We start from the raw sequence: 18246 nt of genomic DNA on the forward strand, positions 1-18246 counted from the left end.
AGCAGAAGTCTTGCTGAAGCAATAGTTCTTGATGAGACTGAACCAGCTTAGGCTCAGAAAACAAAAACAGCTAGGCATACTAAGAGGCCTAGTTATAAGACAGACTTCGGGCAAAGTGGCAGTTCAGCTGACTGAAATGCTGTCAGCCTTCCCCTCTGAAGACTTCTAGAGACAGAAACTTGTATTAGAGACTTCCCACCCAGTCCACTAATTTCTGAGGTGTTGATAACAGTCTGAGAACTGCCATCACTTTACTACAGGACAGTTACAGACCCTGTGTCCCAATACCAGTGTCTGTGCACATTCAACCCTTTTGGAGTTTCAGGAACAAATGAAACTTCTGTGCTTTCTTCAGAGCAGTCTCCTCTGCCCTCCTCCCCCAGCTCCAAGAGTATCACCCAGCAGATAGGGAAGGCAAGGGCTAGAAGACCTAGCAAATGGCCCTTTTAAGAGGCACACAACTGAAGTGTTCGGAAAGTCTAATCCCTTGAACTGACCCAAGAGCTAAAAATCTTGCATCAAACCTGGTACATTTCCACATCTCCAAATCCTGTACTTTGAAATAAACTACTCCTTATAGCTAGTGGCTACTTCACTTTACATAAGTATCTCTGCAATTCTGCATGTATTCTCTAGTGTGTTCTTTGCAGCAGAGCTAGCTGAGAGCATTATGACAAGTTGTATAACACATAGGAACATCTGACACAAGTATTAGACAGTGCCAGAGATCCAAGCTCTTCCTTTCAGAATGAAGTGGGCTTTTTAGCTGTTTGTTTTTCTACCAGTGGCAGAAGAAGAGATTATCTTCAGAATGTTTCCCATGAAAGGGTGAAGATTCCTCAGCTTGCGGACTTAGAGAAACTTCCCTGTAGTTAAAGAGCACAATAACGAGCATGTTTCAGTTCTAGAACTACTACTCAGACCCAGCTTCATGTAGCCTTTTTAAGTAGTTAAATGAAACATGTCATTTTAGCAAGGCAACGCTGTTTGGGTAAGATCCTGTTTGTCCATCTTCATGCAACTGTGGTTTACATTGCAGTTAGACAAAAGTAGTCCCCATCTTCAAAAGAAGTCCTGCTTTGTGGTTCAAGCCAAAGGTTCAGAATTACAGGCCAGAGCTTGAAGTTAAAGCTACTTACGGAGGTCTGCATCTGACAATGTCTAAGAAAGGGGCCAAGTTTCTTTCACCCTTTGTCAAGTATCTATCACGAGACTCCTGGGAGCTTGCAGACAGCCTGCTGCCTGTTCCACTCCAGCAGAACTGTGCTAGCTCTTCACTTCACAGATTGCCTTATGAAGCAGGGAGAATGCCTTCAACCCAGGCATTTGTGGAAAGCAGTGATCTAAACAACTGTCATACAGTCTCTGAAGTGCATTAAGGAAGCCTGGGCAAGCACAAAGTTGGATGGCATAACTACAAAAGTCTGCACTCCTGTTTGTCCTCCCAAACCATAGACTGCTCTGGCTTTCTTAATAATCATAGGTCTCCGGAAAATAGCACCATGAAAGCCTAAAGACTACCAGGAACTAACAGGCAAATCCAGTCCCTTCCTCAGACTCCAAGATATCAGTGTGCCTGTGCAGTGTTGAAGATGGTCAGGAGGCAACTACATCTGGTCTGTTCTCTACCAAGAGGTTAGGTGCATTCTTCCAACTAACACTCTGAAGTAGTTAGCTACAGATGAGAGGCATTTCAGATTTAACTCACAAATGAGCAAGATTCAGAAGACAGGCGCTCAAATACTCTAAGAGGACAAAGGGGCAAGATGAGCACAACAAAGCTTGCCAGCTCATATGCGAGGCAGACAGGCTAAACTGCAAAAGCAGCATCTGGCTTTGATTCAACATAACAGAAGCCTGTACAAGAGGAAGATGCAATGCTACTACAACTCAGGAGATAAGGAAGAGTTCTGTTAGAGTTGCGCAAACAGCATATGCAGAAGCCAGTATAAAATTAGGAACAGAAGATGCCTGTAGAAATCAGTCTATTTAACTAGACAGGAGAGTTTGGCTGAACATAGTTAAGCGCAAAGAAAACCCTTGGACACTGCAGTAGCTGTAGACAAACCTGTTCCTGTCTACAGAAGGAACAGACAGCTCTTCAATGCCCATGTGCTATAGCCATTAGTATAAAAGCAGCTGTGCCAGAACAGCAGTGAGTCAAGTTCTAAGCTTCCTGTATGGAAATGAATTAACTTGTGGAAACAGTTTAAGCCTGATTACTGAGATCTCAAAGGCCTGCAACAAAACCTTTCCAAAAGGGAGCTTAAAGAATATGAAGGAGTCTGTCTGAAGTATGAAAACCCTACACTAAAGTCAAAACTGGAGGAAGGACTACAGAAGGTAGTTTGCAACCACTTGCATGAAGTTAATGACTTCCCTCATCACTTCTGTTGGGAGATAGACATATACTAGCCTGTCTTGCACTTTTTAGGCAGGACAGGTTTGTAAAGGCTTGAAATCTATCCCAGTCTACTTGAGTGTTCATGCCATCACAAGTTCTGTGCATCTGAGCATTTCAGGTGCTAAAATAAAGGCTGTGATAAAAGTTTTGCCTGACCTAGAGCTGGGGTGTTTTGCTCAAGGCTGAGATCAAATTAAACTTCTGGGCCAACTCTGGTTATGAGCAGGAGGACTCCAGCTGGGATTGGGGGAACAACATGGGAAGCATGCATTAAAACTACTTCTGTGATATACTGCCTTATCTGTGATGGCAGAAGTGGTTGGCTTCATGCCCTGCTAACTTGGCTAGTTTACAACTGTGCAAGGCCAAGTTAGAGGCCAACTATTTTTGCCCTTCTTAATGGGTGGAGCCTCCTAGCTAACTGCACAAGATAAGGAATAAGGCTGATAGCTGCTGAACAGTTCCTTAGGAGTAGGCAGGATCAATTTGCTAAAGTCTAATGCTATTGCTAGAAAGAGGTGGGCTTAGAAATGTCACAGCAGATGACATAGCAATTTAAGTTGTCTCAGCCTTTAATGCTTTTAACACAGCCCCTCTTTGCCATCTTAATTAGCACTGGCTTTCTTCCATCTCTTTTGTGGGACTTTTAGGATTTTTTGCAGTTGGGAAAGCGAGCGTCATCTGTTCTAGTTTGCTTTTGCCACAGGAAGAGCAGTAGGTCCTGCAGAGCCTGGCAGGAGAGATCTGCTGCCATCTGCATTTCTGCCTTTCAGTTTAGTTATCACACTAATAAGCATTTGGAATACTACTATTGACTAATATTAATTGCTTCATATAACAAAGAGTCTGACTTCAGTTTCAGGGACTCATGCACCAATTTCATGTTTACTGTGCCAAGTAGCTGCTCACCAACTGTTCTAATTACCCAGCTGTATTAACATAGATCAGTGCAGTCCAAGTTCTAGCAGGTACCTACTGGTTACAACACTCTTCACAGAGAGGAGGGTGTGGGGAGCCTTTTCTTCACAGTACCTGTTACTCAGTACAGTCAGCCTGCCATGAACCTGAGCAGTACCACAACAGGGAGGAGGGTGGCTGCTTCTGGTAGCCAGATGAATGAAGCGAAGGGCAGGTTCAGCCAAGCTTTTCCAAAAGCTAAGGGAAAAGATCTTTATCCTTTGACCTCCCTCATCTCTTTAGGCCAAAGAAATAACTTTGTGATCCAGGCCTTGTTAGACCTTTGCTGGATCTTCTCCAGCAAGTGAAAACCAATAGCAGAAACAGTGTGACATTCATCAGACCTTCAGGTTCCTGATCTACTGGCCAAGTACTCCAGTCCTTTGCGTCAGCTCAGCAGCTCTGCACAGACTTTGCAAGCATTCCTGAAGCTTGCAGGACTCCAAGATATCTAAGTTTATAGATACATAGCATCAGATGAGTCTAGCAGTAAGGATTTGGTTTCCTACAGTGCAGGGTGGGTATAAGCTAACCGCCTGTTTTGAAAATGCTTGAGCCCTGCCAACTATGCAGGTTGCTATCTAGTAAGGAAGCAGCTTCACATTCCTTTGTTGGATTATGCAGTCCAAGCACTTTAACTGCTTAGCTTGCCCAGAAACAGACACTAAATCTATCAGGAATTCCACTTCATCCACATTTAAAATACAGCTGAAGCTCATAAACTTGAGGTCTGCATGTGAGATGCAAAATGAGTTGGGAAGTTTCCAGTTGATCTCATCTTCTCCTTCCTCCACGCCCCAGGAGATTTTCCAAGACTCCAGATTTACAGAGCCATAAACGAAAACCTCAATTACTTAGTATTCAGTCTTCTGGAAGGCAGCCACAGTTAACTAGCCTTCCCCCCACACCTCACCCCAATGGAGTGGTACACACCAGGGAAGGCATCCAGTATTCAACCCTTAAAGGCTGAAAACTGGTCTACAGTTCTATAGGCTTTGGTGTATGTTCAACTGAAGATCATGCAGTTCTCCTGATGAGTTGAGAGCAGTTACTCTATACCCTAGCTACTAAAAATTCAATGTTAACTTTTACCTGTCCTGCCTTAGCATGTGGAAGACTTAACCAGATAGCAGAGCTATTTGAAATTAACTCATGAAAGAAGTCAGTGAAGTTCCCAAGAACAAGAACTGTAAGTAGAGGCAAGTGGTACACTTAACTCCAACTATTCTTCTCCTCCATTATCCATTTGAAGTTGTAATCTGTTTAAGCCCCTACTACTTACTTAGAGCTTACTACTTACTGCTTCATTTCCAAATGTCGTACCTTCGTCCTTCTGTTTTAAGGCATTTTGTTCCTTCTAGCCAATCATTTCACACAGAGGAATAGCCACAGCTACAGTCATGTCAAGGGGACAATGACTGCACACCATGATTGTATCTCGCTTCTTGGAAAGTCTTATCTTCGTATCTCTAGTACAAGACAATAATAAGTCACAGCAAAATTGCAGCTGGTAACTGGAAGACTGAATAGTTTTAAATGTGAATATTCTCAAGAATCCTGTTAAAAGCTTGCATTAAGTTGACTTTCACAGTCTTGTTCAATAAGACTACTCATCAAGTTTTGATAACAGGTAGTTTCAGTTCAGTTTTATTTTTACTACTGACCTGTACAGGTCTGCTTTCCGTAAGAAGAAAAAACTGTTTTTGTCCTCTAGTTCACCTGGATCAGCGCACCTGTGTCACTGGCAGCACAGTACCATATTAAGAGGCTCTCATGGGGTATATGCATATTAAAATCTCAGTCTGCACAAGATTATCCAATACCCACTGCAGACAAGTTTTAAATAATGAAACACCTCTTCAGATGGGAGGCAGGGGAGAAAAAAGAATGTGCTTCCCTGCTATCTTTGTTCAGTTTCATTCTCTTCAACACACCAGCATCATACTTAGGTCTACATGTCAGCCACACTTTCCCCACACAGCTCTTCAGTAAGTACATGGTATCACACGTCCCATCCTCTCACACTTGTCTTTGGGCAGCTCCTTTAAGAAAACAGTTACCTAGCCAGACTGCAGAGAAGTAGAAGTGCTCTGAGCACAGGGAGAGAAGACAGTCTTGCTCAGCAAGTAAGGGAACAAACAACATTTAGCTGAAAATCAAAAAGCCCTGCTCATTCCCAGGAGAGAAAGAGCACCTCATTTCTACATCAACTCATAATCAGACTTTTGCTAAACAGCAGTTTGACAAAAGCTGTGAGAACTAACTTCTGAAACCAGACTTACCCTCCAAAGAAAGGAGAAGTGATCACATGTACACCAGCTCCTAACAGCTTTCACTAGCACCAGGAAGGAGAATACAGTATGTGTGGGAATACTCACAAGGGACAGGCTTATACCCTCGGAAAGTGTCTGCATTTCCCATGGTACTGATCAGCTAGAATCAGAGAGCAAGGCTCAGGCTACTTTCACATCAGAAGCAAGTCTTCTTGCTTTTACATGGAAGGATATCAGTGGAGGAGTAAAGATGCCGAGTGTTCGGTACACACGCGTGGATTTTTACTTCTTTGCCCTAGAGGGTATCATACAGCAAGTATGTGGGCCTTGCACTGCTGGACTGAAAGCCCCCCCAATTCCAGTGCAACATGCAGATCATGCCTGGTTCAGGTCTCACTTCTGCACTTCCCAGTTATCTGAACAGAACCCATGTTGCTGCTGGAAGTCACTTTTGAGGTCTGACTAGATAAAGACTATCAGTTTGCTCTCAGGATATTTTAAATAGGTATCAGTACAAGCATGTTGCCAAGCCATGAGTCTCATGCCTTTGCTCTGCAGTTCATCACTAACTCCAGTATTTCTGCTCTGTAGGTCAGAGTTGCCCAGAGATAGACACCTCAGTATCCCTGAACACACAAGGATTTCAGATGTACAGCTGATCTTAATGGCATGCAACCTGGTATCACCTGAGACCTGGAAGCAGTCTTCCTCACAAGGGTATCATGCTTTGATCAGTGTTTCCTTGCACTACAGGCCCTTTGGCTCAGGGAAACATTGGAGCTGGCTTCAGAGAGACACTACGCAACAGACAAGTGCATTTCAACCCTTTACATGCAGCTCAGGGGATTCCCACCTCTTCCCTCAGGCTAACAGCCATGATCTATAGGATATACTATTTTACTTTATGGTTTGTTTTCCCATAAGTCATCACAGTTAAGCTAACCAGCGCAAGAATGAGAGCACGGAAGTGTTTCTGGTAAATAAAACATACTGCCTTTCACTTATAAACTCTGTCACTAACCTGGCATGTGCTTCTCCATATCCTTTTAACAGAAGTGAAAGTCAGAGGAGGAATGGGGTGTTTGTCTCATCTTATAGCTCCTTTACCATGGCATGTTACCTTAAAATGCAATAAGATATTCCAACACATCCACAAGATGAACTGTTTTACTGCAAGAGGGAGTTCCAGATCCAAGGTTAGCTTCCAGATAGGTTTACAGAACACTAGAGTCCCTGCAAAAAGCTTATCTAGCTTCAAAAAGTAAGAAGCCATCCTGGCAACTGTCCAGTGAGATTAGCTAACAGCTGTAGAAAGAGGCAGAGAAGTGCTTGTGAGCTGTGGAAGGCAAGTGAGTTTTCAGATTTGGGGGAGGCTTGGATTTGCATCCTTTAGCAGAGCAAACTTGTCCTCTTTCTTCTGCAGTATTCAGTAGAAGAAAAAAAGAATCAGGACCCTACTCCATTCTTTCGTCAAAGCACAAAGATTTCTAAGCATTTCTGAAAATATGTAGCTTCTGTCATTCATGATAAAAAATGCAAGGCTTTTGAATCAAGCCTCTAATTACTGTCCTCTACCTCTGCAAGTTTTCTGTCCATCTGCAAGGAGTTTGTTACAAGAATATTGTTCATTACAAGAGCTGAACTGCCATCAGAAGCATTCCACAGCTGCATGCACAGGAACAGCATAACCCAATTTTAAAATGCTAAAGAGCACCTTGTTAAGGAGCAAGTCTACCATATGCAGTGCTTTGTTTAAAGCTTTGTTTTTAGAACCTGAGCTCTGACCCCCTAAATAGCAAAGCAGCAGCCAGGATCCCGACCATGAGCAGGAGCCCTTTGTGAATACAGCATATGATTAGAAGTCATCCCCAGTTCAAGAAGGCAGATTTATATCTGACTACAGATGGAACAGTTTGTTAAGCCAGTCCAAACTAAACTGCTTTCTCATGGAGCCATACAGCTTTGTGTCAAAGCACCGCAGACATATCCTGCATCAGTTTTTCCTGCTCATGCTCTAGTAGAAGTAGATTTAACTGGGTCATAGATTTTAAACCTTTTCTGGGTATACACTGTCACCAAAGTGCTGATCTGGTTTAGATGCTCCTGAGAGCAAAGAGTAATGTTTTTTTAACCCGCACAGACAAAGAGGTTTCAGAACAAGAGGAGGGGAAGTGAAGACGACAGGATGACCAGGATATACTCTAGTATCTGCTGACTTTAACAAACAGGAACACACTTCTATATTGCACTATAATATAGGCTAGGTACACACACACAAAATCAGTGGAGGTTTCAGGAGGGCAAGTCAGACTGCAGAGTCCTTACTTCACAAGCAGAGGAGGCAGAGATAATCAAAGGGGAGAACTAATGTTTTCATCTCAAGCCTGGGAAGAGTTGGAGGACTGTGCTCTTGGAAGAGCTCTCAAAGTTAGTTTACCCAGGTGCTTTTTTAAAGAATACTCCTCTATCATGTCTGCTGATAAACAAGGCAGTTTCCAGCAAGATGGCATTTGCTCCAATAGAAGGGGAAAAATTTATCAAGTGTTTATCTTCAGAAACAAAAATGCAGTATGACCACTTTACTTTCCTTTAAGGGGAGCAAGTGGGGAAGAAATCCTGCAGTATTTCCTCATAGCATGGAAAATAACTTATCTAGAGAGCCTAACAGAGGGAAGAAACAAGGGAAGAGATCCTACAGACTAAACCTGCTACAGGAAGACCCTTTATTTATACAGCCTTCACTCCTGACAGCCACTGTGGCACATACAGATGTTTAGCACACACAGCTCCAAATGAAGCACAATGATCCAGGAGTGAGCGAGTCAGCAAACAAAGTCAGCACACAAATCCTGAAGAGCCTGTACTGGCCCCTGACAGTAAGTGGTATTGATTACAGCTTTCGGGGGGGGGGGGGGGGGGGTTCTCAGTGACAATCTGAAATATAGTTTTGTATTGGCAGTATCTAAGATTTTAACTTCCAGTTGGCCTCACATTAGCATCTGAAAGCCACAAAGCTGCCAGTTCTGCCCAGAGAAGCATGCATTTGAGTATTGCCTACAGTAATCTATCACTTACCATACCCACCTGTGTCAATGCTTTCACCACAGAGCTAGCAAAAGACAGCTCTATTACATGCAATGTCAGAGTGGAGAAAGCTTCTCTGCCCTTCAGCAAGACCTGCACTCTAGCAGATTTCTTTCTTTTTGAGGAACAAGTCCTATCACTCAAACTCACTGGAAAAAGTGAAGCCGACTATGCGGTCAGACTTTAAGTCAGATTTTTAGGCCCTGGGAAGCTTTTAAGAAGGATTCAGGAAGTTCCATTCAAAGCAGCACTTTCCCACGAGGACAGGGCATTGAACCAGTGTAGTAACAGCTTTCTTGCTAGATGTGTCAAAGATAAGCTTTGTCCCTTACTAGTATTTTCCTTTTGAGAGGTCACTAACTACTCTTATCAGATTTGCAGTGTTAGGGTTGTTTAAGCAGAGCTTGTTTTTCCCAGACTTAAGTTTGGGCATTAGAGCACAGAAGAAGAATGAGAATCAAGATTAAAGCATATGCTTTAATCCTATAAATCATCCATCACTTATAACACCCTAGACCACTGCAAGAATTCCCTTCCAAGACAGGTACATTGATCTTCAGAGATATTACTGTCTTCACAGTAGGACCTGTCTTCTTAACTTGAGGGGCATCATCTAGCAACAGGTAAAGCCAGTTGCTATTTATATTTAGTTCATTTTTCTGGGGAACAGAACGCTACACAGGTTTCTTGGCTCCTTTGCTTCCTTCACTAGTTAGTTCTCTTCTACCTAAGAAGATGCACACCTCAGTCCCATCCGAAGTCCAACTTTAGAAGTTAGAGAAAGACACTACCACTCTCTTTCAGAGTGAAACCTCACCTACTGCTTACTGCTTCATGGAAGAAACAGTACAGAAGCCAGTGTGGCGGTAAAACTTAGCATCACTAAAGGAACTTACAGTTTGAGGACCTTTCTAACAGGAGGCTCTCCTGAGCTCCTTCCTTGTCTGTTATATGAACTTCAAAATAGTTGGGAAAATAAAAGCAGTAATCCAACAAGGTCCTCTCACCCATATCACCTGTGTGCCTATTCAAGCAGACACTTTATGGTTTCTGCAAAATATCCAGTTAAAACAAAACAAAATAGCTGTGGTACTATGTGGTACCTGCAGCTAAATACAGGTCCTCTTTCCACCCACTCTCAATTTAGGGAATAAAACGGGTCTCAAGAGTTAGGTCTGTCAATAAATCCTTTGTGTTGGCTTGGCATTGAGAATACTAACTCATTAAAACAGTTGCAACTCACTGGCTTGGCTTTCTCTCCTTAATTTGTCATTGAAGTGTTGCTAGTAACTAGCTTGTTGTCAATTACTGCCCCTAGTAACTGGAATAGAAACAGGTTCCCCACAGTTTTTCCAACAGTGCTAAGAGACTTACTAGCTTTTTTCCCCCCCCAAAATTGCGGTTGCCACCACTTTCAAGCCTGAGTCCAGATTTTTTTTTGCCCCTTTTCACCCCAGTGACTAAAGTAGTTTTTCCCAGCCACAACAGCTTGCAGTCTCAGCTATACTGAAACCCCAGCTCAGGCAGTCAAGTCAGCCACAGCTTGAAGAGTCAGTACAGCTATGCATTTCTCTTACTGATTGTTCTCTGCAGAGAACAAGCAGCCTAAGTGCACAAATTTCAATGAAGTTGTTTGAGGAATACACAAGATCAAATGCCATTTTTAATCAGTGTACTGTCTCCTGCAGACTGAAAGTACATGCAAGTTGCACTATCTAAATTGTGTCCTTGAGACTAAGTATACTTCCATGTAGCAGTATTGAGTTTAATCTCACTGCACCACAAGAGCTCCTGTCTGCTTTCCTGACCTGTTTTATACAGAAGCCAGCTTCTTCCACCCAGATCAAGAAGGAAGTGGCTAGTTTGACATCCAAGTGGCTAGATGATTTATCTGAGGTTTCACAGAAGCAGTCTACAATGATAGAAGACAGTGGCTTGCAGGCTAATATAAGAACTGAAGTCTCCTAGATCACACAGCATGTCAATAGGAAGGCCTAGGCCTTTTTATCCTCTGCCCCTCCAGTCTTGGATCAGAGGGACAATATTACTTGAGGCTTATTACAAAGCTTTGATGCAGCTGCTGGGAATGATGGGCTCACATGGCAGTGCAGTGAGAGCCTCTGAATCAACCTGGTTATCCTCTGTACTAGACTCTCCCCATCAAGAAGTTCAGGGAGCTCTCACAGAACATCTAGCAGCTCCAGTAGCTTCGAGTTCCAGCATGAGTCCTGAAAGACTCCTTCCAACCACCAAGCATGACTTTCTCAGCGGTTAACAACACGCTGTCACTAAGACTAAGGCTTCTAAAATTCAACTGAAGGCAAGAACCAAGTTCTTTTACATGTATTTTTATGTATGTTTTCAATAATCTGTTTGATTAAACCTGAAGCACCCTACTGGAGATATTATAAAAGCTGTGCAACACTGAAATCAAGCTCAAGGTACAGCCCTACCTCCAACAGTTAAGTTGAAATAAGACCCACACAGCTTTTACTGTATTACAGTATTACTATGTTCAGTTTCACCAGATGATAAAGTTAAAAAAAGTAATGGTATGTTGATGTGTTTGACCAAGTTTAGTGTTAATTATTCTTCCTCTTGTACAGAAGGGATGGGAATTGTCAACTCCAGAGAAACTTCACTGTACTGGGAAGCTGAAGACCACAAATAGAACACCAAGCACAGTTTAACTGCAATACTAAAGCACTTGCATTGCAAGATACCATTACAGCACCCTTACCAATAAAATCTTGTTTGTATAAAGGAAGATAAATGTAAGCAAGTGTACTACACTTTATGGCCAGCTTGGGTCATGACAGTCATGTCATGATGGACACAAAGGAAAAAGGAATTTTGTCCTTTCAATAAGATATCACAGTATTAATCTATCCAAGTGATAATGTCAGTTTAAAGGAGATGAAATAGCTAGAGAAAGCAGTGTTAATTACTAGCATTATGAAAGACAGGGAACAGGATTTAGCTAGCAGCTTGACTGTGGGTAGAGTACTGTTGGCAAGCTGAAAACTATGCCAGGTTTGAGTCAGTCCTTTTAACTAGGAGACTAGAGAAGAGCTGTCTCATGCACACAGTGCAACAGGAGAAGAGACAGCAGTTCTTTTAAACAGCCATCTAAAACTGAAGCTCAAAGTACAAGACTAAACTCCAGTTAGGAGAGATGGAAGCAGGGACAGGTGACCCAAGAGGAATACAGAGACACTGCCTGACCATGCAGGCGTAGGTTTAGGAAAGCAGAGGCTTCTCTAGAGTTGAGTCTAGCACCAGGGCAGGTTTCTACAGGTATAGAACAAAAGGAGGACTCAGAAGTGTACTGAATGGGGCAGGGGATCTGGTGACAAAGGACATGGAAGAAGCTGAGGTACTGGATGCCTTCTTTGCCTTGGTCTTTATTGGTGAGACCAGCCTTCAGCAACCCCATGCCTCTGAGACCGATGGGGAAGCCTACAGCAAGGAGGACTTACCATTGGTGGAACAGGATCAGGTTAGGGAACATTTAAACTGGACATACACAAGTTCATGAGATCTCATGGGCTGCACCCATGAGTGTTGTGGGAGCTGACCAAAGTCAGTGCAAGGACACTCTCAACTGTCTTTGAAAGGTCACTGCAATTGGGAGAGGTTCCTGAGGACTGGAAGAGAGCAAGTATCATCCCTGTTTTCAGAAAGGGCAAGGAGGATCTGGGGAACTACAGGCCAGTCAGCCTCACCTCAGTCCGTCCAGGTGATGGAGCAAATCCTCTTGGAATCAATTTCCAAATACATGAAGGACATGTAGGTGACAGAGTAGTCAGCGTGGATCTATGAAGGGGAAATCATGCTTAACGAACCTAAGAGCCTTCTACAAAGGGAAGACTGACTCAGTGGCTGAGGGGAGAGCACTGGATGCTGTTTATCTTGACTTCATTAAGGCTTTCAACACTGCCTCCTGTAACATCCTCACAAGCTGATGAAGTACAAGCTAGGTAAGTGGATGGTGAGGTGGACTGAAAACTAGCTGAAGTACTAGGTTCAAAGGGTTGTGATCTCAGAGTCCAGTGGGGCTGGTCACTAGCAGAGTACTCCAGGTGCCAATACTGGGGCAAATATCACTGAACATCTTCATTAGTGACCTGGGTGATGTGACAGAGTGCATCCTCAGCAAGTCTGCAGATAAGACGGAACCACAAGGAGCGGCTGATTCACCAGATGGCCGTGCTGCCAGAGGGACCTCAACAGGCTGGAGAGACAGAGCAGAGAGAAGCCTCAAGACCAACAAAGGGAAGCGCAGAGTCCTGCACCTCAGCAGGAATAACCCCACGCACCAGTGCATGCTGGGGGCCAATCATCTGGAAAGCACCTTTGTAGAGAGAGATCTGTGGGTCCTGGTGGACAAGTTAAACATGGGCTAGCAATGTGCCCTTGCAGCAAAGCAGGAAGACAACATCCTGGGCTGCATTAGGAGGAGCATTCCCAGAAGGTCAAGGGAGGTGATCCTTCCCCTCTACTCAGCACTGGTAAGGGCACAAGAGAAGTACTGTGTCCAGTGCTGGTGTCCCCAGTATAAGATAAACAGGGACATACTGAAGCAAGTCCAGCAAAGGGCCATGAAGATGATAAAAGGATTGGAGCAAATGTCGTATGAGGAGAGGCTGAAAGAGCTGGGATTGTTCAGCCTGGAGAAAAGACTGATTGGATTGGATCCCCCACCTGTTGGGAACGTGTAAAGAAAACAAAGCCAGACTTTTCTCAGTGGTATCCAGGGTCAGGGACAAGAAGCAATGAGTATAAATTGAAACACAGGAAATTCCACTTAAACAGAGGGTGGGAAAGGAAAGGGAAGGGGGAACCACATATTTTTTTTTTTCCTGTGAGAGTGATCAAACACCAGAAGAGGTTGCCCAGAGAGGTGGTGGAGCCTCCATCCTTGGAGATATTCAAAACTGGACAGCCTGTTCAAGGTAACCCTGCTTTGAGCATAGTGGCTGAACTGGGTAATCTCCAGCTGTCTCTTTCAAGCACAACTATCCTGTGAATCTGTCAATCTTGTTCCTGTAGATTTTTGACTCATCCATATTGACATTGCTTCAGAAGTTTGCCAACTTCAGTTCCTGGCTTTGTTGCCCTCAGTCGCTCTCAAGATGGTTCTTAAAGCAAGGTGGGGGGCAGACTCTCAGTATATCAAGCTGGTCTAGCAGTTCCCATTTAAACAGGCAAAGGAGAGGTTTGGAAAAGCTCAGGCAGATCTATTTTAAACTTTGAGATTATACTGCAGAACAGTTTCATTTGTGGGTGGATGAAGTTAAGAGCAATAATTAAACCAGCAACCAAGGAGGCTAGAAGTAGAGCTCCAGAGTCTCAGAATATTTTTTGAGATCTGCCAGGCTCCCTCCCACAATATGAGTGCTAAGTTACAGGACTCCAGCAAGCACACCCAAGTATTTATACTTGATAAGGTGATAATACAAGCCTAAGGGTTGACCACAGTACTGTAGCCTGGAACCAGATGAACAAGGGGCACATCACAGGCCAACAGTAATTCTCAGTAAGCACCCCAGCTAGGGTTTTAAAGTCTATCTCCACCAGCTCACAAATTCAACCTATGCATCTCAAGCCTGGTATTCCATATCCACTCTGCTTCACATCCTACATGTAAAAGAGCCTTGAAACTCAGTTCAGTTGTCCAGTTTGCCCAGAATGCCATCTACTTTTTACTCTGCTCCAACCCTGGTAAGCCACTAGCAATGCCCATTTTCTTGGTGTCAAAATCTGCTTGTCCCTGCGCACAGAGAAGATTCACTATTAAAAGTTACAAACTGGTGAACCAGAGGCACATGCAAGCAGAACTTCCTTTTTTAAAAAAAAAAGAGGGGGGGGGGGAAGGAGAGAAATCCACACCGATACTTCTCCATTGCTCTCACCTTCCTCTGCTGAGAGGAGGGTAGGCCCTCAACACCAAGCAGCAGATCCAAATTAGATTATGTGCCTTCAAAAAACTCTGTGAAAGAGCAAGGTCTCAGTTTTACAACCCACTCTGTGCTGGACTCTGCCTTGCATGCTGAAGGATTCTCTCCTCCTGCGTGTTCCTTCTTCTCACCTGATGCCAAGACAATGAGGTCAGTTCTGCTTAAGTTCAGCAGTAGCAGCCTTCTTGTTTGTGTGACTGAGCTATCAAGAAACAAGAATAACTAAAGCCCTGAAAAAGGTGGTGGTGGTCAGACATCAGGACAAAATAAATAAAGTATGCAACTAGATCCATATTACAGGAAGATCAGCCAATACTGAAATGCTTCAAAGACAAGAATCTACAGCCTGAATGTTTTAAGTCTGTTGCAGAATCACTGTAAAAGTTAAATATACAGCCCGACATGTCTGCTTCTGTTAAGAGGTTAGATGCTGCTCAGAAACCAAAGCTTCCTGGGTCCTAAAACACCCTTTTCTTACAGGTCAGGATGAAGAAGCCATTTCACAACTCTTCATCAGATGCAAAATACTTGGTACTTAAAGGACTTCAGAGCCAGAGAAGCCATATAAGATAACACAAACACTTTTCCTCGCATTACCACAACCCACTGATCAGCCACTGTCCTCAAACAGCAACCAAAGGCTTATGAGACTAGACCCTTATCTAACTTCATCAAAGCTACCACATTATTTCTGTGTTTGAACCAGAAAATTCAGCAGGAGATATGCAGGCAACATTCCAGTCCTCCTGGTTTCTGTCGCTCAGGATAAAGCAGCGTCCTTACTCAAGTGCACTGAAAGACAAGGAAAGCATGCTTTAAAGAACACAAAGCAGTGATGGCAGAGGTCCAAACACTTCAGGCTGTACATCTGTGGCACTGGAGTTTGAAACACTGCTTAAGGGCAGACAAATTCCCTCACTTCTGTCCTTCTCAGAGAATTCAGATAGCAAGGGTGGGAGGTTCATTTGTCTTGCAGAAAAGTTCAAGAAGCATTTGTTTAGTGTGGGTAACAAAAAAAAAAAAAAAAAAAAAAGAGACACTGAACAAGAACACCATCCAGCTCACAGTGATGGGTCAGCTCTATCACTGTGCTAGAGGGATGTCTTGGCATAGGTCTGGCTATGGACAGTAGCTCTTACAAAAAGGTACTAACTCAGACACTTAGAAGCAAGAGATTGGTACAGCAGAAGTTTGGGTCAATCTGCATTGGAGTCCAAAAAGGCCCCTGGAGAGGCCAAGGGAGCAGACAAGCACAGCCCCTATTCAAGAATCAATACAGAGCAGCTGCAGAGCTTTAAGCCTGAGTCAGACTTGATTACTGACCTTCCTCTGTTGCCCAGCTATTGGAGCTATCCACACATCATTAGTTGATTAGTGAGACAGCCTTTCAAGAGATTAATGAGCCACCACCAGAGATTAAGTCCAACAGACAGGCTTGCCACCTGAAATGCTCTATTTACCTTCACTTATCACATTTATTCTCCAGCCCACTTGATAAACAATCCAGTCAAAATTTACTATCACCTTAAAGTTAGAAACACTTCTTTGTTCTCTGAAGTTTTACTAGAGATGCAGAAGAAGTCTTCTTTCTTTTCTTGACAGTACTTCAAGTATTAAGTGGAAGAAGGGACAACCCCTGCACTGCACAGCAGAGCTGATGGAAACCTTCCATCAAGAGGATCAGACATTTGCTTTTTTTCTGCTAATTCAGCAGCAATTTTTTCTTTTTTTGTAGCTCTTTTCCTACTGGAAATCCTTTTCTTCTACAAGGCTCTTTGTCCCAGGACCATTTCCAGGTCAAGCACAGAGCTGCCCTTGAGTCTACAATTCATTCAGCTCAGTCCCTTTTTCCTCTCCCCTTTACACAGGACTTCTGAGCAGACAAATGGCTAGAATATGACAGCACTACAGGTGCTAGACCTGACGCACAACCTATGTGACTGGAGGGGGTGGGGGGCATGTGAGAAAGCTGCTAGTGAGGAGGACACTACCTGACTACAGCTAAGGCAGAAGACGTATTTCTGCTCCCAGATTATCAGCAGGGATGCTGATACGCTTCTCAGGTACCTTAAAGCAGTAAACAGAACAGGACCCCACTTGTGCTCCAGAAGCCAAAAAAACCCTCTAACACCATTTAGAAGAGAAGTTATGGGGTGTGAGTTACTCCTCAGAACAGAGCCTCACACCAGCTACACAGCAGCATGGAGGGACACTGCTAGCAGAGCAGGAACAGCACCATCACTACATTCCTGAGCAGCAAGGAGGTCCACAGGGGCAGCTGCCAGCTCCTGTTGCTAGAGGTTGGTCACAGAGCCCACTAGTTGCAGGAGCAAACCCAATCTATCATAACTAAAAACTCCATAATTCCTGCCCCCCTTCCCCCCGATTCACATACTTTTGCTCAGAGGATCATCAAGTCTTTGACATGTTATTTAAAGCTAAGTTTACGTTCCCAGAGGGAAAGGGAGCCTGGCTTCTTAGAAGCGCAGCAGTGAGCAGACAGTCAAGGAGAGGGCTCCTGACGCCGGCTCGGACAAGCGCTGAACCCCTGCAGCAGAGGTACAGGGCAGCAGCAGGTGACACACGGAAGAGGCCGGACCATCTCGGCCCATTCCCAGAGCACGGCAGTGCATCGGGACAGACACCGCCGGCATCCCCAAGGCTTCTGGAGGCTCGCAAGCCTCTCCTGTCCAGCAGCAGCTCCACCCTCCCCAACGCAGAAGGCAGAGGAAGGACTTCTTGTCACCAGAAGCTCCGTAACACCTCGCATGCATAGCAGCTGACCCAGAACGGCTTGCGTTAATAAAGTATCAGCCCGATCTCCCTCCTTGCAACCCCTGCTCCCAGGAAACCCTCCCTGACCGCATTTCAGGAAGTCTGCCCACGGAGATACCAGGTCCTCGCCAGAGCAGTTAGCCTGTCTGCAGCGCCGTGCTGCCACTCCCGCTCTCACACGGAGACACTATCACACCCCGGGCCCGCACAGGCGCCCCACAAGCCGGCTGGCTCCAGGCGGACCGGCCACCGCCCGCATCCCTCCGCCACCGCGCCGCGCGGGGAGGGAGAGCAGCCCCCGGCCCCGCAGAGAGGGGCGGCGGAGAGCCCCCCGCTCGGGAACGGCCGTACCTTGTCGGCGATGCTGCGGGGCAGGAGCAGGTCGGGGCTGGGGGTGAGCGCCGGCCCCATCTCCTCGCTGCTGGACGTGGCCAGCGGATGCGGCATCTCCCGCAGCGACTTGGGCCCGGAGGACGGCAGCGCCTTGGCGGTGCCCGCCGCGCCGCCCGACATCGCGCCGGGGCCGCGGCCGAGCAGCGGAGCGGGAGAGCGGGCCGAGGCCGCCTCGCCTCGCCTGGCCTCGGCGCGGAGCTGCGGGGCCGCGGCCGGAGCCTGCCCGCCGCCACGCTACGAGACGGAGGAGGAGGAGGAGGAGGAGGAGCGAGAGCAGCGCCCGCCCGCGCCGCCGCCGCCGCCGCCGCCTTTATGGAGCACCATGGGCGCCACCTGCCCCCGCCGCGGCGCTCGCCCTGCCCGGCCGCGGAGGCGGAAGGCGCGGGGCCGCCCCAGCGCG

General features: G+C 45.4%; 1 protein-coding gene across 1 annotated transcript in view; it reads right to left on the bottom strand.

Moving 5' to 3' along the window:
• The window catches only part of SNX30 (sorting nexin family member 30), a 51137-nt gene extending 32891 nt beyond the window's left edge, over nt 1–18246 (bottom strand). Inside the window, exon 1 of the mRNA XM_026103117.2 lies at nt 17805–18246. Within this exon, the coding sequence (XP_025958902.1) occupies nt 17805–17966 (162 nt within the window). The 5' untranslated portion in view covers nt 17967–18246. The remainder of the gene's footprint in view (nt 1–17804) is intronic.

This window comes from Dromaius novaehollandiae, chromosome Z, assembly GCF_036370855.1.
Source record: "Dromaius novaehollandiae isolate bDroNov1 chromosome Z, bDroNov1.hap1, whole genome shotgun sequence".
Lineage (NCBI taxonomy): Eukaryota > Metazoa > Chordata > Aves > Casuariiformes > Dromaiidae > Dromaius > Dromaius novaehollandiae.